The sequence below is a fragment of the Leptodactylus fuscus genome, chromosome 5, assembly GCF_031893055.1.
Source record: "Leptodactylus fuscus isolate aLepFus1 chromosome 5, aLepFus1.hap2, whole genome shotgun sequence".
Classification (NCBI taxonomy): Eukaryota; Metazoa; Chordata; class Amphibia; order Anura; family Leptodactylidae; genus Leptodactylus; species Leptodactylus fuscus.
Window position 1 is genome coordinate 45,941,403 of NC_134269.1, and position 26,171 is coordinate 45,967,573.

General features: G+C 44.0%; 1 protein-coding gene across 2 annotated transcripts in view; it reads left to right on the plus strand.

The window, feature by feature from the left end:
- Positions 1-26,171, plus strand: part of UNC5D (unc-5 netrin receptor D) — a 562,375-nt gene that overhangs the window by 215,082 nt on the left and 321,122 nt on the right. For both annotated transcript variants that reach the window (XM_075273020.1, XM_075273019.1), the window contains exon 2: positions 24,177-24,395. In XM_075273020.1, coding sequence (XP_075129121.1) covers positions 24,177-24,395 — 219 coding nt within the window. The remainder of the gene's footprint in view (positions 1-24,176; positions 24,396-26,171) is intronic.

Sequence of the window (26,171 nt, forward strand, 5' to 3'; positions counted from 1 at the left end):
GCTGGAGAATACTTTGGTACTGTAGTGGGCCATTCCAACCCTGCACATAGATAAGTTCACTTTTAACATATCTCCACTTTGGTTATGATTACTAATGAAACCCATTAAACACAATTTCACAACAAGCTAACAAGAGCCATCAATGTATCTATATTATTTAATACTTATGGATGTGTAATGTACAATATATTTATAGGATTAATAGTCACATTGCAATTTACCCTCCTCCACTGGAGGGGGGGGGGGATCACACACAGACACCTACACTATAAGATAGTTAGCATATCATTTTGCATATAGACACATCCAGTATGACACAGTTCGGTAGCCAACACAGTACCTGTGTCTGCTACATGGCTTCTTGGTTCCAGCTGTGTTATAACTGGGACAAGCTAAAGGGGGCAGAATATGCTCTAATTGTTGTGACCGATAGCTATCATGACATCTGGGTTACAGCTCAAGAGCATCTACCCCCTCCTGCCTTGATATCACAAGGTTCCAAGTGGTTGCCTGGTTGCCTTTCCATATTACACATAGGGTGTCTATTAAAGATGAGCGAGTAGTACTCAATCGAGTAGGTGTTCGATCGAATACTACGGTATTCAAAATACTCGTACTCGATCGAGTACCACTCGCTGTTCGAATGTAAAAGTTCGATGCAGAACCAGCGTTGATTGGCCGAATGCTATACAGTCGGCCAATCAATGCTGGTTCTTCTCCTACCTTTAGAAGTCTTCTCCGTGCAGCTTCCCCGCGGCGTGCTCTGGCTCTGAATTCACTCTGCCAGGCATCGGGCCTGGGCAGAGCCGACTGCGCATGTCCGCTTGTAGTGCAGGCATGCGCAGTCGGCTCTTCCCAGGTCCGATGCCTGGCAGAGTGAATGAAGAGCCAGAAGATGCCGCGGGGATGCTGCACGGAGAAGACTTCTCGGAGGATCCAGCCCGACCCTCACTCGTGGACTTGGTAAGTATAATTTGATCGAACGTTGCCTACTAGAGATGAGCGAACAGTGTTCTATCGAACTCATGTTCGATCGGATATTAGGCTGTTCGGCATGTTCGAATCGAATCGAACACCGCGTGGTAAAGTGCGCCATTACTCGATTCCCCTCCCACCTTCCCTGGCGCCTTTTTTGCTCCAATAACAGCGCTGGGTAGGTGGGACAGGAACTACGACACCGGTGACGTTGAAAAAAGTAGGCAAAACCCATTGGCTGCCGAAAACATGTGACCTCTAATTTAAAAGAACAGCGACGCCCAGCTTCGCGTCATTCTGAGCTTGCAATTCACCGAGGACGGAGGTTTCCGTCCAGCTAGCTAGGGCTTAGATTCTGGGTAGGCAGGGACAGGCTAGGATAGGAAGGAGAAGACAACCAACAGCTCTTGTAAGAGCTAAATTCCAGGGAGAAGCTTGTCAGTGTAACGTGGCACTGACGGGCTCAATCGCCGCAACCCAGCTTTCCCAGGATCCTGAATGGAATACACTGTCAGTGTATTCCCGTATACCCGATATATACCCCGATACCCGTTCCAACGGTGTGCCCCCCCACCTTCACCCCAGAAATACCCTGCAAGTCCCCTAGCAATAGAATTGGGGCTATATACACCCACAATTTTTACTACTGGTATACAGTGCCATTGTCTGACTGGGAATTCAAAGAATATATTGGGAATACAAATACCCTCATTTCTTGCTACTGCCATATAGTGCCAGTTTCTGACTGGTAATTCAAAGAATATATTGGGGTTACGTGCACCCACAATTTTTACTACTGGTATACAGTGCCATTGTCTGACTGGGAATTCAAAGAGTATATTGGGAATACAAATACCCTCATTTCTTGCTACTGCCATATAGTGCCAGTGTCTGACTGGGAATTCAAAGAATATATTGGGGTTACGTGCACCCACAATTTTTACTACTGGTATACAGTGCCATTGTCTGACTGGGAATTCAAAGAGTATATTGGGAATACAAATACCCTCATTTCTTGCTACTGCCATATAGTGCCAGTTTCTGACTGGGAATTCAAAGAATATATTGGGGTTACGTGCACCCACAATTTTTACTACTGGTATACAGTGCCATTGTCTGACTGGGAATTCAAAGAGTATATTGGGAATACAAATACCCTCATTTCTTGCTACTGCCATATAGTGCCAGTTTCTGACTGGGAATTCAAAGAATATATTGGGGTTACGTGCACCCACAATTTTTACTACTGGTATATAGTGCCATTGTCTGACTGGGAATTCAAAGAATATATTGGGGTTATAAATACCCTCATTTCTTGCTACTGCCATATAGTGCCAGTTTCTGACTGGGAATTCAAAGAATATATTGGGGTTACGTGCACCCACAATTTTTACTACTGGTATACAGTGCCATTGTCTGACTGGGAATTCAAAGAATATATTGGGGTTATAAATACCCTCATTTCTTGCTACTGCCATATAGTGCCAGTTTCTGACTGGTAATTCAAAGAATATATTGGGGTTACGTGCACCCACAATTTTTACTACTGGTATACAGTGCCATTGTCTGACTGGGAATTCAAAGAATATATTGGGGTTATAAATACCCTCATTTCTTGCTACTGCCATATAGTGCCAGTTTCTGACTGGTAATTCAAAGAATATATTGGGGTTACGTGCACCCACAATTTTTACTACTGGTATACAGTGCCATTGTCTGACTGGGAATTCAAAGAGTATATTGGGAATACAAATACCCTCATTTCTTGCTACTGCCATATAGTGCCAGTGTCTGACTGGGAATTCAAAGAATATATTGGGGTTACGTGCACCCACAATTTTTACTACTGGTATACAGTGCCATTGTCTGACTGGGAATTCAAAGAGTATATTGGGAATACAAATACCCTCATTTCTTGCTACTGCCATATAGTGCCAGTTTCTGACTGGGAATTCAAAGAATATATTGGGGTTACGTGCACCCACAATTTTTACTACTGGTATACAGTGCCATTGTCTGACTGGGAATTCAAAGAGTATATTGGGAATACAAATACCCTCATTTCTTGCTACTGCCATATAGTGCCAGTGTCTGACTGGGAATTCAAAGAATATATTGGGGTTACGTGCACCCACAATTTTTACTACTGGTATACAGTGCCATTGTCTGACTGGGAATTCAAAGAGTATATTGGGAATACAAATACCCTCATTTCTTGCTACTGCCATATAGTGCCAGTTTCTGACTGGGAATTCAAAGAATATATTGGGGTTACGTGCACCCACAATTTTTACTACTGGTATACAGTGCCATTGTCTGACTGGGAATTCAAAGAGTATATTGGGAATACAAATACCCTCATTTCTTGCTACTGCCATATAGTGCCAGTGTCTGACTGGGAATTCAAAGAATATATTGGGGTTACGTGCACCCACAATTTTTACTACTGGTATACAGTGCCATTGTCTGACTGGGAATTCAAAGAGTATATTGGGAATACAAATACCCTCATTTCTTGCTACTGCCATATAGTGCCAGTTTCTGACTGGGAATTCAAAGAATATATTGGGGTTACGTGCACCCACAATTTTTACTACTGGTATACAGTGCCATTGTCTGACTGGGAATTCAAAGAGTATATTGGGAATACAAATACCCTCATTTCTTGCTACTGCCATATAGTGCCAGTGTCTGACTGGGAATTCAAAGAATATATTGGGGTTACGTGCACCCACAATTTTTACTACTGGTATACAGTGCCATTGTCTGACTGGGAATTCAAAGAGTATATTGGGAATACAAATACCCTCATTTCTTGCTACTGCCATATAGTGCCAGTTTCTGACTGGGAATTCAAAGAATATATTGGGGTTACGTGCACCCACAATTTTTACTACTGGTATACAGTGCCATTGTCTGACTGGGAATTCAAAGAATATATTGGGGTTATAAATACCCTCATTTCTTGCTACTGCCATATAGTGCCAGTTTCTGACTGGGAATTCAAAGAATATATTGGGGTTACGTGCACCCACAATTTTTACTACTGGTATACAGTGCCATTGTCTGACTGGGAATTCAAAGAATATATTGGGGTTATAAATACCCTCATTTCTTGCTACTGCCATATAGTGCCAGTTTCTGACTGGTAATTCAAAGAATATATTGGGGTTACGTGCACCCACAATTTTTACTACTGGTATACAGTGCCATTGTCTGACTGGGAATTCAAAGAGTATATTGGGAATACAAATACCCTCATTTCTTGCTACTGCCATATAGTGCCAGTGTCTGACTGGGAATTCAAAGAATATATTGGGGTTACGTGCACCCACAATTTTTACTACTGGTATACAGTGCCATTGTCTGACTGGGAATTCAAAGAGTATATTGGGAATACAAATACCCTCATTTCTTGCTACTGCCATATAGTGCCAGTTTCTGACTGGGAATTCAAAGAATATATTGGGGTTACGTGCACCCACAATTTTTACTACTGGTATACAGTGCCATTGTCTGACTGGGAATTCAAAGAGTATATTGGGAATACAAATACCCTCATTTCTTGCTACTGCCATATAGTGCCAGTGTCTGACTGGGAATTCAAAGAATATATTGGGGTTACGTGCACCCACAATTTTTACTACTGGTATACAGTGCCATTGTCTGACTGGGAATTCAAAGAGTATATTGGGAATACAAATACCCTCATTTCTTGCTACTGCCATATAGTGCCAGTTTCTGACTGGGAATTCAAAGAATATATTGGGGTTACGTGCACCCACAATTTTTACTACTGGTATACAGTGCCATTGTCTGACTGGGAATTCAAAGAATATATTGGGGTTATAAATACCCTCATTTCTTGCTACTGCCATATAGTGCCAGTTTCTGACTGGGAATTCAAAGAATATATTGGGGTTACGTGCACCCACAATTTTTACTACTGGTATACAGTGCCATTGTCTGACTGGGAATTCAAAGAATATATTGGGGTTATAAATACCCTCATTTCTTGCTACTGCCATATAGTGCCAGTTTCTGACTGGTAATTCAAAGAATATATTGGGGTTACGTGCACCCACAATTTTTACTACTGGTATACAGTGCCATTGTCTGACTGGGAATTCAAAGAATATATTGGGGTTATAAATACCCTCATTTCTTGCTACTGCCATATAGTGCCAGTTTCTGACTGGTAATTCAAAGAATATATTGGGGTTACGTGCACCCACAATTTTTACTACTGGTATACAGTGCCATTGTCTGACTGGGAATTCAAAGAGTATATTGGGAATACAAATACCCTCATTTCTTGCTACTGCCATATAGTGCCAGTGTCTGACTGGGAATTCAAAGAATATATTGGGGTTACGTGCACCCACAATTTTTACTACTGGTATACAGTGCCATTGTCTGACTGGGAATTCAAAGAGTATATTGGGAATACAAATACCCTCATTTCTTGCTACTGCCATATAGTGCCAGTGTCTGACTGGGAATTCAAAGAATATATTGGGGTTACGTGCACCCACAATTTTTACTACTGGTATACAGTGCCATTGTCTGACTGGGAATTCAAAGAGTATATTGGGAATACAAATACCCTCATTTCTTGCTACTGCCATATAGTGCCAGTTTCTGACTGGGAATTCAAAGAATATATTGGGGTTACGTGCACCCACAATTTTTACTACTGGTATACAGTGCCATTGTCTGACTGGGAATTCAAAGAGTATATTGGGAATATACTCATTTCTTGCTACTGCCATATAGTGCCAGTTTCTGACTGGGAATTCAAAGAATATATTGGGGTTACGTGCACCCACAATTTTTACTACTGGTATACAGTGCCATTGTCTGACTGGGAATTCAAAGAGTATATTGGGAATACAAATACCCTCATTTCTTGCTACTGCCATATAGTGCCAGTGTCTGACTGGGAATTCAAAGAATATATTGGGGTTACGTGCACCCACAATTTTTACTACTGGTATACAGTGCCAATTTCTAACTAGGAATTCAAAATGCGCAAGGCTCCCGGAAAGGGACGTGGACGAGGCCGTGGGCGAGGTCGGGGGAATGGTTCTGGGGAGCAAGGTAGCAGTGAAGCCACAGGGCGTCCCGTGCCTACTCCTGTGGGGCAGCAAGCATTGCGCCACTCCACAGTGCCAGGGTTGCTTGCCACATTAACTAAACTGCAGGGTACAAACCTTAGTAGGCCCGAGAACCAGGAACAGGTCTTGCAATGGCTGTCAGAGAACGCTTACAGCACATTGTCCAGCAGCCAGTCAGACTCTGCCTCCTCTCCTCCTATTACCCAACAGTCTTGTCTTCCTTCCTCCCAAAATTCCGAAGCTTTACAGAACAATAACCCAAACTGTCCCTGCTCCCCAGAGCTGTTCTCCGCTCCTTTCATTGTCCCTCAACCTGCCTCTCCACGTCACGATTCCACGAACCTAACAGAGGAGCATCTGTATCCAGATGCTCAAACACTAGAGTCTCCTCCATCTCCGTTCGATTTGGTGGTGGATGACCAGCAACCCACCCTCATCGACGATGATGTGACGCAGTTGCCGTCAGGGCATCCAGTTGACCGGCGCATTGTGCGGGAGGAGGAGATGAGACAGGAGTTGGAAGAGGAAGTGGTGGATGATGAGGACACTGACCCGACCTGGACAGGGGGGATGTCAAGCGGGGAAAGTAGTGTGGATGTTGAGGCAGGTGCAGCACCAAAAAGGGTAGCTAGAGGCAGAGGCAGAGGTCAGCAGCTTAGGCGAAGCCAGGCCACACCCGGAATCTCCCAAGATGTTCCAGTTCGTACCCAGCCCCGAAAAACTCCCACCTCGAGGGCACGTTTCTCGAAGGTGTGGAGTTTTTTCAAGGAATGCGCCGAGGACAGATATAGTGTTGTCTGCACAATTTGCCTCTCGAAATTGATTAGGGGCTCTGAGAAGAGCAACCTGTCCACCACTTCAATGCGCCGTCATTTGGAATCCAAGCACTGGAATCAGTGGCAGGCAGCAACGGCAGGACAAAGGCCGACTGCCGTTCACGCCACTGCCACTGCCTCTGCCTCTGCCTCTGCCACTGCCACTGCTGACTGTGCTGGCGATGCACTCCAGAGGACGAGCCAGGACACCACTTCATCTGCCTCCGCCACTTTGTTGACTTCTACCTCATCCTCCCCTGGTCCTGTCTTATCTCCTTCTCCTGCACCATCAAAGGCACCATCAGGCGTTTCTTTACAACAACCCACCATCTCTCAGACATTGGAGCGGCGGCAGAAATACACTGCTAACCACCCACACGCGCAAGCCTTGAACGCCAACATCGCTAAACTGCTGGCCCAGGAGATGTTGGCGTTCCGGCTTGTTGAAACTCCCGCCTTCCTGGACCTGATGGCAACTGCGGCACCTCGCTATGCCGTCCCTAGCCGTCACTACTTCTCCCGGTGTGCCGTCCCCGCCTTGCACCAGCACGTGTCACTCAACATCAGGCGGGCCCTTAGTTCCGCGCTTTGCACAAAGGTCCACTTGACCACCGACGCGTGGACAAGTGCATGCGGACAGGGACGCTACATTTCACTGACGGCACACTGGGTGAATGTAGTTGAGGCTGGGACTGCTTCCCAAACTGGCCCGGTGTACCTCGTCTCCCCGCCTAACATTCCTGGCAGGGACACGAGAAGAACACCCCCCTCCTCCTCCTCCTCCTCTACCGCCTCCTCCTCCGCCACCGCCTCCTCCTCCGCCACCGCCTCCTCCTCCGCTGTTAGATTGACCCCAGCTACGAGTTGGAAACGTTGCAGCACTGGCGTTGGTAGACGTCAGCAGGCTGTGCTGAAGCTGATCAGCTTGGGGGACAGACAGCACACTGCCTCCGAGGTGAGGGATGCCCTCCTCGATGAGACGGCAATATGGTTTGAGCCGCTGCACCTGGGCCCAGGCATGGTCGTTTGTGATAACGGCCGGAACCTGGTAGCAGCTCTGGAGCTTGCCGGACTCCAACATGTTCCATGCCTGGCCCACGTCTTCAACCTAGTGGTGCAACGTTTCCTAAAGAGCTACCCCAATGTTCCAGAGCTACTGGTGAAAGTGCGGCGCATGTGCGCCCACTTTCGCAAGTCGACAGTAGCCGCTGCTAGCTTAAAATCTCTCCAGCAACGCCTGCATGTGCCACAACACCGGCTTTTGTGCGACGTCCCCACACGCTGGAACTCAACGTTTCAGATGTTGAATAGAGTGGTTGAGCAGCAGAGACCTTTGATGGAATACCAGCTACAAAACCCTAGGGTGCCACAAAGTCAGCTGCCTCAGTTTCACATCCATGAGTGGCCATGGATGAGAGACCTTTGTGACATCCTACGGGTCTTTGAGGAGTCCACAAGGAGGGTGAGCTCTGAGGATGCGATGGTGAGCCTTACAATCCCGCTCTTGTGTGTTCTGAGAGAATCCCTGATTGACATCAGGGATAACTCAGATCACACAGAGGAGTTAGGGATAGCATCCGATCCGTCACAGCTGGAGAGTAGGTCCACACATCTGTCCGCTTCACTGCGTTTAATGGAGGAGGAGGAGGAGGAGGAGGAGGAAGAAGAGTTGTCCGATGATGTGATGGTGATACAGGAGGCTTCCGGGCAACTTCGAATCGTCCCATTGTTGCAGCGCGGATGGGTAGACATGGAGGATGAGGAGGAAATGGAGATTGAACTTTCCGGTGGGGCCAGAGGAGTCATGCCAACTAACACTGTGGCAGACATGGCTGAGTTCATGTTGGGGTGCTTTACAACCGACAAGCGTATTGTCAAAATCATGGAGGACAACCAGTACTGGATCTTTGCTATCCTTGACCCCCGGTATAAAAACAACATCTCGTCTTTTATTCCGGTAGAGGGGAGGGCCAATCGCATCAATGCTTGCCACAGGCAATTGGTGCAGAATATGATGGAGATGTTTCCAGCATGTGACGTTGGCGGCAGGGAGGGCAGTTCCTCCAGTAGGCAACCAAGTTCTCACCGGTCCACACAAACGAGGGGCACACTGTCTAAGGTCTGGGACACCTTGATGGCACCCCCTCGCCAAAGTGCCGCCACGGAGGGTCCTAGTGTCACCAGGCGTGAGAAGTATAGGCGCATGTTGCGGGAATACCTTTCCGACCACAGCCCTGTCCTCTCCGACCCCTCTGCGCCCTACACGTATTGGGTGTCGAAGTTGGACCTGTGGCTTGAACTTGCCCTATATGCCTTGGAGGTGCTGTCCTGTCCTGCCGCCAGCGTCCTATCTGAGAGGGTGTTCAGTGCAGCCGGTGGCATCATCACTGACAAGCGCACCCGTCTGTCAGCTGAGAGTGCCGACCGGCTCACTTTGATAAAAATGAACCACCACTGGGTAGAGCCGTCATTTTTGTGCCCACCTGTGTAAAGCACCCCAACATGAAACTCCATGTCTGTACTCAACCTCTCCAATTCCTCCGCATCCTCATACTCATCCACCATAAGCGTTGCACAATTCTGCTAATACTAGGCTCCCTCCACCCTGATTTCCCCCAACTCTGCTGGTTAGAGGCTCCCTCCACCATGAATTTGCCCAAACTGGGCTGTTTAGAGGCTCCCTCCACCATGAATTGGTCCAAACTGGGTTTTTTAGAGGCTCCCTCCACCATGAATTTGCCCAAACTGGGCTGTTTAGAGGCTCCCTCCACCATGAATTGGTCCAAACTGGGCTGGTTAGAGGCTCCCTCCACCATGAATTTCCCAAAACTTGGCTGTTTAGAGGCTCCCTCCACCATGAATTTGCCCAAACTGGGCTGTTTAGAGGCTCCCTCCACCATTAATTGGTCCAAACTGGGCTGGTTAGAGGCTCCCTCCACCATGAATTTGCCCAAACTGGGGTGGTTAGAGGCTCCCTCCACCATTAATTGGTCCAAACTGGGCTGGTTAGAGGCTCCCTCCACCATGAATTTCCCAAAACTTGGCTGTTTAGAGGCTCCCTCCACCATTAATTGGTCCAAACTGGGCTGGTTAGAGGCTCCCTCCACCATGAATTTGCCCAAACTGGGCTGTTTAGAGGCTCCCTCCACCATTAATTGGTCCAAACTGGGCTGGTTAGAGGCTCCCTCCACCATGAATTTGCCCAAACTGGGCTGTTTAGAGGCTCCCTCCACCATGAATTGGTCCAAACTGGGGTGGTTAGAGGCTCCCTCCACCATGAATTGGTCCAAACTGGGGTGGTTAGAGGCTCCCTCCACCATTAATTGGTCCAAACTGGGCTGGTTAGAGGCTCCCTCCACCATGAATTTGCCCAAACTGGGCTGTTTAGAGGCTCCCTCCACCATTAATTGGTCCAAACTGGGCTGGTTAGAGGCTCCCTCCACCATGAATTTGCCCAAACTGGGCTGTTTAGAGGCTCCCTCCACCATGAATTGGTCCAAACTGGGGTGGTTAGAGGCTCCCTCCACCATGAATTGGTCCAAACTGGGGTGGTTAGAGGCTCCCTCCACCATTAATTGGTCCAAACTGGGCTGGTTAGAGGCTCCCTCCACCATTAATTGGTCCAAACTGGGCTGGTTAGAGGCTCCCTCCACCATGAATTTGCCCAAACTGGGGTGGTTAGAGGCTCCCTCCACCATTAATTGGTCCAAACTGGGCTGGTTAGAGGCTCCCTCCACAATTAATTGGTCCAAACTGGGCTAATTAGAGGCTCCCTCCACCATGAATTGGTCCAAACTGGGTTTTTTAGAGGCTCCCTCCACCATGAATTTGCCCAAACTGGGCTGTTTAGAGGCTCCCTCCACCATGAATTGGTCCAAACTGGGCTGGTTAGAGGCTCCCTCCACCATGAATTGGTCCAAACTGGGCTGGTTAGAGGCTCCCTCCACCATGAATTTGCCCAAACTGGGGTGGTTAGAGGCTCCCTCCACCATTAATTGGTCCAAACTGGGCTGGTTAGAGGCTCCCTCCACAATTAATTGGTCCAAACTGGGCTAATTAGAGGCTCCCTCCACCATGAATTGGTCCAAACTGGGTTTTTTAGAGGCTCCCTCCACCATGAATTTGCCCAAACTGGGCTGTTTAGAGGCTCCCTCCACCATGAATTGGTCCAAACTGGGCTGGTTAGAGGCTCCCTCCACCATGAATTTCCCAAAACTTGGCTGTTTAGAGGCTCCCTCCACCATTAATTGGTCCAAACTGGGCTGGTTAGAGGCTCCCTCCACCATTAATTGGTCCAAACTGGGCTGGTTAGAGGCTCCCTCCACCATTAATTGGTCCAAACTGGGCTGGTTAGAGGCTCCCTCCACCATGAATTTCCCAAAACTTGGCTGTTTAGAGGCTCCCTCCACCATTAATTGGTCCAAACTGGGCTGGTTAGAGGCTCCCTCCACCATGAATTTGCCCAAACTGGGCTGTTTAGAGGCTCCCTCCACCATGAATTGGTCCAAACTGGGTTTTTTAGAGGCTCCCTCCACCATTAATTGGTCCAAACTGGGCTGGTTAGAGGCTCCCTCCACAATTAATTGGTCCAAACTGGGCTAATTAGAGGCTCCCTCCACCATGAATTGGTCCAAACTGGGTTTTTTAGAGGCTCCCTCCACCATGAATTTGCCCAAACTGGGCTGTTTAGAGGCTCCCTCCACCATGAATTGGTCCAAACTGGGCTGGTTAGAGGCTCCCTCCACCATGAATTGGTCCAAACTGGGGTGGTTAGAGGCTCCCTCCACCATTAATTGGTCCAAACTGGGCTGGTTAGAGGCTCCCTCCACCATTAATTGGTCCAAACTGGGCTGGTTAGAGGCTCCCTCCACCATGAATTTGCCCAAACTGGGGTGGTTAGAGGCTCCCTCCACCATTAATTGGTCCAAACTGGGCTGGTTAGAGGCTCCCTCCACAATTAATTGGTCCAAACTGGGCTAATTAGAGGCTCCCTCCACCATGAATTGGTCCAAACTGGGTTTTTTAGAGGCTCCCTCCACCATGAATTTGCCCAAACTGGGCTGTTTAGAGGCTCCCTCCACCATGAATTGGTCCAAACTGGGCTGGTTAGAGGCTCCCTCCACCATGAATTGGTCCAAACTGGGCTGGTTAGAGGCTCCCTCCACCATGAATTTCCCAAAACTTGGCTGTTTAGAGGCTCCCTCCACCATTAATTGGTCCAAACTGGGCTGGTTAGAGGCTCCCTCCACCATGAATTGGTCCAAACTGGGGTTTTTAGAGGCTCCCTCCACCATGAATTGGTCCAAACTGGGGTTTTTAGAGGCTCCCTCCACCATGAATTGGTCCAAACTGGGGTTTTTAGAGTCTCCCTCCACCATGAATTGGTCCAAACTGGGGTTTTTAGAGTCTCCCTCCACCATGAATTGGTCCAAACTGGGGTTTTTAGAGGCTCCCTCCACCATGAATTTGCCCAAACTCTGCTGGTTAGAGGCTCAATCCACCCTGATTTTCAAAACAAATGTTGGTGCCAACCTCAACTTACTACAAGGGCCAAATTCACTGCTGGTGACAAGCTCTCCTCACTGCAAGTGCCAAATACACATGTTTCAAGGTGTTTTCCTACTGTCAGAGAGGTGGTATTGAGTGTGTAAAGTGTGTAGTTGTTAGGCTGTGATGTTGGGGTAATAGAGGGTCTTTGGTGTGTTAGATGCCCCCAGACATGCTTCCCCTGCTGTCCCAGTGTCATTCCAGAGGTGTTGGCATCATTTCCTGGGGTGTCATAGTGGACTTGGTGACCCTCCAGACACGGATTTGGGTTTCCCCCTTAACGAGTATCTGTTCCCCATAGACTATAATGGGGTTCGAAACCCGTTCGAACACACGAACATTGAGCGGCTGTTCGAATCGAATTTCGAACCTCGAACATTTTAGTGTTCGCTCATCTCTATTGCCTACCCCTGAAACGAGCATTTTCCCCCCATAGACTATAATAGGGTTCGATATTCGATTCGAGTAGTTGAATATTGAGGAGCTACTCGAAACAAATATTGAACCTCGAACATTTTACTGTTCGCTCATCTCTAGTGTCTATGTATAATGTGCTGCAATATAAAAATATTGTAGTATATTGAACAGCAGATCAAGTGAACCTAGGTTCAAGTCCCCTTGTGGAACAGTAAAAAAAATATTAAGAAAAAGTGATAAAAATTTGGATATATGAAAAATGTTAAAAAGCTAATCAAAATATTATATACCCAAAAATGTTGCTATCTAAAAGTGCAACTCTCATATGACTATGTCTATAAAAAAAAATATACATTTTTGTCAGAAGTGTAAAATATGAACAAAAGGGGGCAACACGGTGGCTCAGTGGTTAGCACTGCAGCCTTGCAGCGTTGGAGTCCTGGGTTCAAATCCCACCAGGAACAACATCTGCAAGGAGTTTGTCTGTTCTCCCCGTGTTTGCATAAATTTCCTCCCATTCTACAAAAAAACATACTTATAAGTAAAAAAAAAAAAGTACATTGTGATCCCTATATGGAGTTCACAATCTACATTTTATATATATATATATATATATATATATATATATATTACTTAACATCCAAACGACCCTGCCTCTTTAAGGGGACCTGTGACACACATATCTGAACATGCCCAGTCTAGGGCACAGGTGTGGGAGAACAACCCTCTGCAACCAATGTTGTGGAGCATATGTGTGTATTGTGCACAGATTGTTGTTTTTTTTTTTCTTATTGTATTTTGTTCCTAAAAGACACAATGGTTGCTTAGGAACAACATCAATTTTTGTTTCTTCGGCATTTTACAGTTTTGCTTATTTTGTTTGTTCATTGTTTTGTATGAAATGATTGAAGCCTTTTGAATCTTTTGTATGAAGCACATTTGTATGCAGTCGAGTTGTTACATCTGCAGGTACAGGATAGTCAGAAGTCAGAGCATGTTGTCATCCTTCTTGAAAAACACTTTGAGCAGCCACCAAATAGGAGAATTTAGAAGGCTAACCTGTGCTTGCTTACGTACCTTTTCTGAAGACCCTTCCTCTTCAACTGGTTTTAAGTCAAAGGATCTGATCAATTATAAAGAGAGAGTATTAGTATCATGGCGGGGGTCATGGTTTATACACTTAGCTGCTCTACATACTACCTAGCAACCGCAACGTTTTCAATGTAATTGTTGAACATCAACAAAACTCAAGGTAGAATAGTTGACCATGAGAAAGATCTGGTCTTTGTATTGTCTTTCCACTGTGAAAGAATGGATTGACTTAGCTATACCTTTTAGATACCCTAATACAGGGATAGGGAACCTTCGGCTCTCCGGCTGCTGTGAAACTACAACTCCCATCATGCTCCATTCACTGCCATGGGAGTTCCAAGAACAGCAGAGCTGTCGAATTCGACCCTGACACAAGTATGCATGCTCAGGTGGTCTTTGGCTACTTTCATGCACCGATGATGTCATGTATATGTACATAACTGTTACAGCCAATCACTGGCCTCAACAGCCTTACGCTAGACTAGCTGCTGTGGTCAGTCATGCAGTGGTATGTTTTCACTGCAAGGAAATAAATCAAGAACACTGACATATCCGGAGGCATAATGATCATGGTTGTAGGGAGTGCGACCATGACCAGGCCTGGCAGGATACATGGCTCATGGGTAGCTGGAGATGGAGGGTTCCCCGTACAACAATGACAGCAGTCGAGGAAAGCCTGGTTCCCCAACCGCGATTCATACCAGCCCAGGGGCGGTCTCTTAAAATAATAGTTATACTCACCTCTCCTGGCGTCAACGTCTTCTGCAGTGGTCTTCCGTCTCGTGACTGAGGCCTGTGATTAGGCCCCAATGATCATATGGAGCGCAGCAATGTAATGATATCAGTGCGCTCCACATGACCACTGAGGACAAATCACAAGCCTCAACAGGGACGTTGGGAAGATGGCAGAACATGGTGAAGACAGCCAGAGCCAGGATGTCCCGGAAAAGTGAGACAAGGTGAGTATTAGTGTTTATTATTTTTATTCACCTTCCCTGGACCTCTGAGGAGATCCCAGAGTATAATAATAGCAACAGAATGGAAGAGGCTGTTGGGAATGAAGAGGGGACACTGCTGGGCATGTAGTACTGTGGAGAAGGGGGGACACTCTGCTGGGCATGTAATACTGTGTGTGTGTGTGTGTGTGTGTGTGTGTGTGTGTGTGTGTGTGTGTGTGTGTGTGTGTGTTTGTGTGTGTGTGGGACACTGCTGGGCATGTAATACTGTGTGTGTGTGTGCGGGGGGAAGACACTACTGGGCATGTAATACTTGATGGGGGCATGTAATACTGTGTGTGGGGGGGGGGGCACTATTGGGCATGTAATACCGTGGGTGCAGGGGGCCTCTGGTGGGAATATAATACTATGAGGGGCCACTGCTGGGCATATAATATTGTGTTGGGAGCCACCTCTGGGGGGATGCTGGTGGGGGGATATGCAGCACTGGAGGGGGACCCACAAGACACTTGTTACACCACTGAGCATATCATTGCTGGCACAGAAAGGATGGAGGTTTTTTTTTTTTTTCTATCATATTTTATCATTTTTCCTGCTGTTAACAGATATTTTTGAGTTCCTAGAAATCTATTGAAGTCATCTTTATAATTTAAAAAAGGACAAAAATGTTCCCCTTATGACCTAAACACCATGGAACCATTCATTACTAAAAGGAGGAATTTAATTTCTAAAGAAATGGAAGACACCTAGATGTATGTTCTCATAGCAGAATTTGGAGAGGAATTTGAAACAATTTTCTTACTCAAAATCTGTGCAAAAATGGTTTTGTAGAACCCGCTGCAGGAAGCTGAAGCAGAGCCTTGGCTTTCGACGCAGGTTAACCTCATATACAATGGGATTAATAAAGGTCATCAAGGTCATCATTTCCTCCCATTAAAGGCAGATTCAGGTCAATATTTGGAAAGGATTTTGAGGTGGTAGACCACCTCAAATTCTGCTGTGACCATGCCCTTACTATATTTCCTTGCTATGTTCATTCCTATATTATACGGATATCTCTAGTGTATGCAGTGGCTTACCTAAAGTCTTGTGTGCTCCGGTGCAATCTTTTGTCCGGGGCCCGCTATCTCATCGCTACAGCGAATTCTTGCTAGTGATGAGTACGGGTACTAAGGAGTTTAATCCACATTAATCCACCTTAGTGTGGTTAGGGTAATCTGTGAGCAGGGGCGGATCCAGGGCCGGTAAGTAGGGCCCCACCAAAGTCACTTGCCCAGGGTCCCACAAAGCCTGGATCTGCCACTATCTGTGAGTTTCCTTGGTTTATGGGCCAGATGGAAGCTGCAACCTCAATACTGATGCCAGTGCTTATGGGCCCCCTAAGGCTCCTGGGCCCCGGTGCGACTGCACTCCCTCAAGTTATGCCCCTTACTGTGTGTACTGTAGGTCATGTGCACAATTTAAGAAAATTTAAGAGAAACATCTCCTAGTACCTTTAAACTAACTAGGCTTGTTTTCATTATTAACCAATGTGCTAGACCCATCACTTCCACTCTGCGCTTATGACTGGCTTCACCTCATCTTCTGAGCCCGTTGGTTGTTTTCTCAGCTTTCCCTCATGCGTGAGTGTTTCAGTCTATTATCTGAAGCGATGTCATCCATAAAGCATCACGCCTGTCAGACTCTTAACTTTCCCGTCGGAGAGGATGTGAATCTTGCTTGGGTATAATACGACTTTTTTCAGACTCACGAAGCCTGCTGCTGCTGGTGCGGCGCTCTTCTGCTGACACTGCAGCCATACCAGCCGTTTTGAAACTCAGACTGACGTGTCATAAATCTTTACCGTTTGACTGTGTGAACAGCTATATCCTGGCAGGCAACTCACAGACGACTGACTATCTGTAAATGGGCCCTATTCTCACATGAACCAAAGGCACAATCAAATTTTGGAGGTTTGATAAGCAGGATTGAGACATTTGCTGACACGCTGTGTGAATGTGATAACTTTTTTTTTCCTCTTTTGTATAATAATATAACTCGATACCAACCACCTGTCGATGAAGTTTTTTTTTTTTTCTCTGCCACAAATTGCAAGGGGAATTGATTTTTCGTCCTTTATAGTTGCGCAGCTGGCAGTGCAATTTTCTTCCTGTCACCCGGGTATTTGATGGGAGGAGTGTGACCTATGCATGGGGACGTTAATACATTCTTGGAAAATGAGTAAAGGCAGATAAAGGCTCATGTCCTGATAGAGCGGCAGGTCAATTTAGTATATGAGGCCCCTACAATGCTCACTCGGAGATAGCAGTGACAGCAAAAATAAAAGAGTTTTACTAATATTCTCATATTTTAACTCGTTCATATCTTCATATAAGGAGTCACTTAAGTTTATTGCATATGTTACTTGTTACTTACATACAGTATGCTACTTGATGCAGTTATAGCTATGGGATGTTAGGATAATAAATATAGATAGGTAATGGATTCGTTAAACAAAATGTTTAATTACAAATGACAACCAATGTTAAAGAATTTTTAGCAATTTTTTAATAGTCTTTATCACTTTTGTATATTTTAAGAATAGATCAGAAGTTTTCATACTTATAATACTTATAATAAGCCTTCACTTCCTGTCCTGTAGAGATCACTCTTCAATAGCCATTTTATTATCAATACACGTAGGAGTAAAATGACATATATAGATAAGAATAGTTCTGCAGTTTTCATACTTATGATAAGCCTTCACTTCCTGTCCTGTAGAGATCACTTTTCGATAGTCATTTTATTATCACTATATGTAAAAGTACAATAACATATATAGATAAGAATAGTTCCGCAATGTTCATACTTATAATACTTATAATAAGCCTTCACTTCCTGCCCTGTAGAGATCAGTTTTCAATAGTCATTTTATTATCAATACATGTAGGAGTACAATGACATATATAGATAAGAATAGTTATGCAGTTTTCATACTTATAATAAGCCTTCACTTCCTGTCCTGTAGAGATCACTTTTCGATAGTCATTTTATTATCACTATATGTAGAAATACAAGAACATATATAGATAAGAATAGTTCTGTAATTTTCATACTTATGATAAGCCTTCACTTCCTGTCCTGTAGAGATCACTTTTCGATAGTCATTTTATGATCACTATATGTAGAAGTACAATAATATATATAGATAAGATAGTTCTGCAGTTTTCATACTTATAATAAGCCTTCACTCCCTGTCCTGTAGAGATCACTTCTTATTAGTCATTTTATTATCAGTACGTGTAGAAGTCCAATAACATATATAAATAACACAGGAGCTATGACTAGGTTAAGGTCCCAGTTCACCTTTTCCCCCTACCCACCCCATGACCTCTTCTCTTCTTGCCCAGAATACTCTTCCATAGAAGTCCATAAACATCTCCAGATTTCAGGTTCCTATGATCCATTTGGCAGCTCTTTAGCTTATCTCTGAAACTAGGTAAGGTGACAGCCCTAAAATCATGTACAAAAATAAAATAAGGAATATGTATAGTAAAAAGTTAAAAATATGCCTTTAAATACTAAAAAATATAGATTATACAGAACACTCCCTTTAAGCAACAGAACAAATCGGCTTCAAATGGTGCACACTTCAAATGGGCTACAGTCAGCAATGGAGAACCACAAGATTCTATATTGGGCCCAATTCTTCTTAATCTTTTTTTTTTTTATTAATGACCTTGTGAATGGAATAGAAAGTAGTGTCATTTTTTGCTGAGGACACAAAACTATATAGAAAATGTAAAACTCAGCTTGATTGTGAAATATTACAGAAAGATCTCAACAAGCTGGCAGCCGCAGCAAATACAGTATATAGCAGATTAACTTTTATGTTAATAAATGGATGGTAATACATCTAGGCTGCGGTGAAGATATGCATGCATATACAGTAAAAGGAATTTAAGAGGGATATAAGAGAACAACAGAAGGTTTTGTATAAGGATAACAGGAAGCTAAGAAGAAGCTCTCAATGCCTTGTCTTCCCTGGATCTAAGTAGCAGGCATAGGGTTGAATTTGATGAACCTTAAAGGGATGCTACCATTAAAGCAACTTTTTTTCTAATTACCATGTCGGAATAGCCTTAAGAAAGGCTACTCATCTATACCTTTAGATGTGGTCTCCATCGCGCCGTTCCTTAGAAATACCGCTACTTACCGGTATGCTAATGAGGTCTCGGTAGCAATGGAGGCATCCTTCTTCTTCATCTCCCTCCTCCCCTTGTCTGTACGGACCTTACTGAGCATGCGCAGTCGGCTATGAGACCCTGTTAGAGCCGACTGCGCATGCTCAGTAAGGTCCGTACAGCCCTCCGACACCTGGATGAGTTCACTCGCGTATTGGAGGGCTGTACGGACTTTACTGAGCATGCGCAGTCGGCTCTAACAGGGTCTCGCTGTCAGAGCCGACTGCGCAGGCATCAGACATGACGAAGAAAGAAGACGACAGACAAGGGGAGGAGGCAGATGAAGAAGAAGGACGCCCCCATTGCAGCCGAGACCTCATTAGCATACCAGTAAGTACTGGTATTTCTAAGGAACGGCGCGACGGAGACCACATCTAAAGGTAGGAGACGAATAGCCTTTCTTAAGGCTATTCCGACGTGGTAATTAGAAAAAAAGTTGCTTTAATGGTAGAATCCCTTTAAGTCATTGTGTAACTCTGTACTATTGCTTGTACAAACGTAAATGGTAAAATTGGTAGAACTTTGTTTTTTATAGATTGCTTTATGGTGGGCTGCTGATGCTAGATTTGGGGTTTTCCATTGTTTGGGACTGCTTTGGGACCCAGAAAATGGAAACCCAATCCGCTTATAAAGCAGTTACCCATGGAAGTCTGTGGACCTCATAGACCAGACCTTTGGCTCTCCAGCTGTTGCAAAACTACAACTGCCAGCATGCATACTTGCTCTGCTGTTCTTGGAACTCCCATGGAAGTGAATGGAGCATGTTGGGAGTTGTAGTTTCACAGCAGCTGGAGAACCAAAGGTTCCCTACCCCTGCCATAGACTATATTGGGGTTCGTCAGGTTTCCACCCGAAAATTGCAGATTTTTCAAGTGTAATGTGGGACGGAATCCTCAAATAGTCACCGAACGCAGGTGTAATAACAGGGACCACATAACACAGGTACATGTGGCCCTTTCTGTCCAGAAGAGATAAAACGGGTGAATTCATGATGCATAATGTTCCGCTCACAGAAAAAAGTAGCCTGGCAGTCTACATAGACCTCCATTGTGAGGGGAAGGATTATGACGTGGATTCAGCGCCATAATCCTCCCCCTCTTTGCCCATGTGAACTAGCCCTTAAGCGGACTTTTTAGCATGGATATAATTGAACAATATGTGTTTTGTACATACAGTACAATATAAGACGTTGTGACTTCTGGGGTCTCATCTTCATTGGTCAATTATAGCCCTCAACAAATGCAGAAAGTAAAGACTTTGTGACACTTATTCTTGGTTCCATGTTTTTCTTTTTTCTTTTTTTTAATTAATTTTTTTTCTAGATACAAATTAAATTTTAATTCTGTTTTGGCCAATCAAAAAAAAGAGTATTGGCATTTATATAACCATTCTAATCCTAAAATCTATGTATACTATGGTGTTGAATAGTTTCTTTGGGATTATGAAATTTTTGAATTTACAGACTAAAACAAAAATTTTTCCTGAACATTCAAGCAGTTATTAGCTCCGGCAAATTCTGCCACTTCCCCACTTGAATAGTATATTCACGATGTACTTCTTCATGCATGTAAATGCATATTTTACTGTATTGTATTATTATATATTATCATTACATTACATTATAGAGGCATCCCTAGGGGTCCTCAATGGAAGATAGGCTTGTTACAATTGTGATTCTTTTCCCCGGAGTCATCTGATAGATATTAGCCGTCACACATTAATCTTACAATACTTTAAATAGCTTTGTCAGAACACATCATGTTACCATCTACATTTATCTGCCCTGGGTGATGCATAACTCCTAAAACACAGGCCGACCTTTCACAGCAGTACATTTCTAACACAATAAATGGAAGGTTCTGAAGACATCCCTCACCAGTTAAACATATGGATATGCCAACAAAAATAATGTGTACATTACAAGGATCATGGCAACATGGCTATTTACATTCACTGCGATGAGCAACGACCTATTGGGGATTCTACTTAACTATATATGTTGGGTAAATGGGTCATATAACTATTGTATGACAAATGACAACGACAAACATTTGTAATGCACTTTTTGCATGCATGGGACTCAAAGCGGGAGGGCGAGGGGGAGTTAGTGGCTGCCATAAAGGTGCTCACGCCCAGTTGTCTTTTAGATGGGAAGCCAATTTACCTATCAGTATATTTTAGAAAATGGGAGAACAAACAAGAGGAGAACAAACAAATCTCTTGTATGTTCTCCCAAGCCCAGAACTCCAACAGTCTTAACCACTGAGCCACTGTGTCCTCCTTCATTAGACTGTACAGTATAAAAAAAAACTGCAAAAAATGTCCAGTCCATAGTAAATGGATAAGGCAGGGGTTCCATGCTTGGGTATAATATTTCAGCCAAATAATCTTTGGCAAGGATGGCACTCAGTTATGCCAACATGGATCAGATACGTTGGGCATTGTTGTTGCTCAACAGCTGCTGCCATGTTGTGGGCATGTTAGCCAATAGACAAATGCCAACATGCCCTCATGTATCTATGAAATCATCAGAATCAATGGACCATACAGTCATATAAATGCACATCCGTCTGTTGCCTGCTAGTCTTCGTTAGATTGACTTGAATGTGCTTTGTTGAAGATATGTAGTAGTGAAACCACTGGCTTATACTTTGTAGTGATGTCGTGATGAAACTCAAAAAATACTGGGGGAAATTTACTAAGCTAAATGGAAAGTGGGAGGGTCAGGTAGAAAAATAGGAAAATTCTAGATTTGTGCTATATCAGAGACCTCGTAAATAGAAGGCATCCCAGGATAACCAAATGGAATTAAAAGTCTCAACCATGTGGTCCAATGTGGCAGTCAAAAACTCAAGACTGCGAATATCCTTCTTATGAGCAATCACCTCAGACCTCGTGAGGGAAGCACATCTCTCCAGTGAGATGGGCAATAAGAGTCTTCGCCGCAGTACATAAGTAGAGAAACAAGCAAGACGTCTTCTTGCCCAAATGCCCAGGAGGCAGGTTAAGTAGATAGGTCATTGGATCCAGTGGAACCCCCTGGACGAAGAGGTCCTCAGTAAGAAGTTGCACCTCAGTCCAATAAAGACGAATACTAGGGCAATCCCATAAAATATGGTGAACCGCCCCGAATGAGGTCTGACAGTGCCAGCACGAAGAAGTAATAGAAGGGGTATGATCCCATAGCATGAGAATCTTATACTGAGTCTCCCGAAGCGTAACACATGACGAAGACTTAGGATAGGCGCAATTTAAAATCCATGTGGCAGATTTATCGCCTGTCCACCAATAAGGTACTTTGCTGTAATATACAGGGACAGAGCACAATAACAAATCAATAGAGAGATAGTGCATGGCCGATTGCCTGCCAGTCACACCTGGTCATTAGTCGTCTTATCTTTCCATTCCGCTTCTCTTATGACCCAGATTTATATTTGGATGGAATTGGATAATTAGGGCGCCTTGACATTTCTGTTAGCCAAATAAAAGAATGTGCATGTGGTCGCGGTGATGTATATTTCTAATCTCCCAGGCGAAAATAAATATAAAAATCCCTCTCGGTGGAGGGTAAAAGATTACTTGATGTGTATCTTAATAAGGCATCTATCAGTATGGTCTGGACATTATGATAACATACATATAAGATGTGTGGACATCCTCAGGAGGCAAAATCTATGTTTGCTTTATTAAAGTCAATATAATTGCTGTACAGTAAGAGCAGCCTTTCCCTGTGTGGTCTTGTATCTAACATACAAGTATAAGGTGACCATTCACTTTATAAGCAGGTGTAAGAGTCTGAGCAGTTATTGAACAAATTTAATAATAACCTTAATAGGGTTTAGTTGCTAATGGATCACAAGTGATCACATGCTTTCAGAGAGGAAATGAAGAGTTAACAGTAGGGTTTAGCCGATCTTGAGATTTCAGGATCGATTTTAAAATCCGTTTTCCGATCATTTTCCAGTCGATCCCGATCGCAATCATGAAATTTGCTGAAATCTGATCTCTCCCGATCGCTCAACCCTAGTCACTGGGAAAAGTCACTTTTAGGATTGAGCTGATCTTGAGATTTCAAAATCCGATTTCCGATCATTTTCCAGCCAATCCCGATCGTGATCATGAAATTTGCTCGATCGCCGATCGGGATCCAATCTTTTGCAATCTCGATCGCTCAACCCTAGTTAACAGTTTCCTTTTGTCAGGGATTGGGTTACATTCACAATATATCTAATCCGTATATAGCAATTGTATGGGGTATCTGTCCACCTTACTCACCACACATGCAAAGAGCCAGAAGAGTCTAACTTTTAAACAAGTTTTGCAAAAATCAATTATACATTATGAATATATGTGTAATATATTAAATCTGACCATTAAATATATTTGTATTCTGCATTATTTAGCAGTTTCCAGGGTGCAAGCTGCAGATCTTTCCCTATGTTGGTGAATAGAGTCTAGTTAACATACACTGCACCCAGTAAGTAGAGGATAATCTGCTCCATAATTAACTCTCTGTGACTCAAACAGCCCCAGAATCATGCAAGGCATATACAGAAAATTACATTGATGTGATTAAAGATCTTTAGTTGCAATAAAAAGCTCATATTTAGCTACAGCATCACCATAAACCTTCTGCTTCTATCTTCTGTACTTCCTCTTCACTCTGCCTCCTTTCTCCATAGACGTATAAAGACTTGTGATATATAAGTCAATCTACTTCAAGATGGTTATAGCAGAAATTTTCAGAGTGAAAGATTTAAGAGATCGAGGGAGAAACACCCTGTTATGAAGAGAAAGAAGCATTTTCTCATAAACTATAGATATACATAGATTCTCATAAACACCTATACTACTGATTTATGTAAAATGTATTGAAAAGTTATTGAACATTTAATAATTACAATCTGAATGCCATGCCTATATGCTACTTTATTGATATAGAAGTGAAACAGTATGTTGAGGCTGCAATGCTTGAAAAAACAAAGGAGCTTATTTTTTATAATATATTTATTATCCCTTTCTATTTTTCACCAGGAAGCAACAATGGAGAAGCTGCACCAGATTCTGCTCCTTCTGCCCCTGGTACTCTTCCATATTTCCAGATGGAGCCTGAAGATGCCTACATTATCAAGAGCAATCCTATTGTTCTACGCTGCCGAGCCATGCCAGCTATACAGATCTTCTTCAAGTGTAATGGAGAATGGGTGCACCAGAATGACCACTGGTTTGAGGAAAGCATTGATGAAGGCTCTGGTAAGGATTTTGTATAGGGACTATAGTATACAGATATATCCATCCAGAATGGACAACCACCATACCCTATTATAGTCAATGGGCTCTGCTCAACTGTTTTAGTGGTCCAACCCGATAGACCCAATGGTGGAGAGCAAACGCTAGTATACACCTAGTGGTATTCTTCTCACAGATGACTGTTTTTCCATGTCACAGATACAAAGTCCTCATGTTATATAAGAATACCCTATTTATGTGAAATGGATATGGAATATTAGTGGGGTGGGTCAGAATTGCGGTGTGGAACCCATGTCTAAATCCTCATCAATGTGATTGGGTCCTAAATCTCAACAGTATCCAACAGATATTAGTATACTATGTCTTGCTATAGATAATCAGCATAGAAATGTCCATGTGAAATATGGATACATTGCTATTTTAAGAACAGATATGCACAGGCTTATTCCGAGACAGGCGTATAGATACGTGATATGTATTCAATTATAAAAGGAAAAGCAATGCGTTGTTCTTGTGATTTATACTGTTCAAGTGAAGGACCTGAAGGATGGATGCGACCATAGAATACTCCATGCTGTGTGGTACTTTCTCATAGTTAACAATCTCCAGCATATGAGTAACTGGGAATGTGTCACCAAGCTGCCTGAAAATAAATTCAATTAAACAAAATCTGACGTCCAAGCATTGTTCAGCCGTCTGCGGGATTGACGAGAGAACATCCTTTTGACAGCGGTGATTAACGAGGCAGGAAAGTTTCCTTCCACGTCAGGAAGTTAGCGCATGTCATATTAACTTCTGCCTTATTAAGAGAAAAACAACCAAATAACAAAAATGTGATCAGCAAATGCTTTGGGGCTTGTAAATGTTACAGGATCTACTCACTTGTCTACTCGGCCGGGGAACCAGCAGAGAGTCTCCACTGAGTTCCTCCTTATTCACTGGAGTCCTTTGTCCGATAAGACATTGAGATCATCTTGTAGGAATAAAAAATGTTCAGTTGCTTCAGCTCTCAAAATTTACTTGGATAACCCCTATTCTTTTCTCATACTGTGAGAACTGATTTAGGCTAAGACCCCACGTAAAGGGGAGCAGGAAAATAGTGCCGTGGGTTAAACCATGGTGGCAACGCATTGAGGTTTTTCCGCAGCACTTTTCACAGAAAGTCTACAGAGGTTTCCCAGGCAGACTTTCTGTTTCCATTACCTTGACATTGGCACTGATGAAATTGGCCTAACTGACTCTACTTTGCACTTACCATCCCGTGGCCCACCAACCTCCCTCCAACCACCCCATTGTCTGCCGTACCTAGGAAATAAAGACAAATACAACAGGGTTGGAAAAATTGGCCACAGCAGCTGTTATATTACACAAAATAAACAATTGTCAAAATATTTACATTACTGTAATAAACCCCTCCTACCTGTATAAAATACCTATGGTTAAATAAATAAATAACCCAAAATATAACTACACAAATGTATCCTTGAGGGGGAGGTCCTTGAAGCTACCTAGATATGGCTGCCAGACTGTCCACCACACCAAGTCTCCCCCAGCCGCAAAACCACAGGCTCAGCACCCTAAAACCCGATAGTAGTCTCCCACAAGCATAAGGGGGAGTTCACACGGAGGAAAGTGGAGTGCAATCTGGCACGTATACACGTGCCGGCAGAAGATGCGCTCAAAATGCTCCCATTCATTTCAGTGGGAGTTAGGAGCGTACATGCCGCGTTATTTTGCGGCCGTGATTTTGCGGCGTATATGATCCAGGCTCCCATTGAA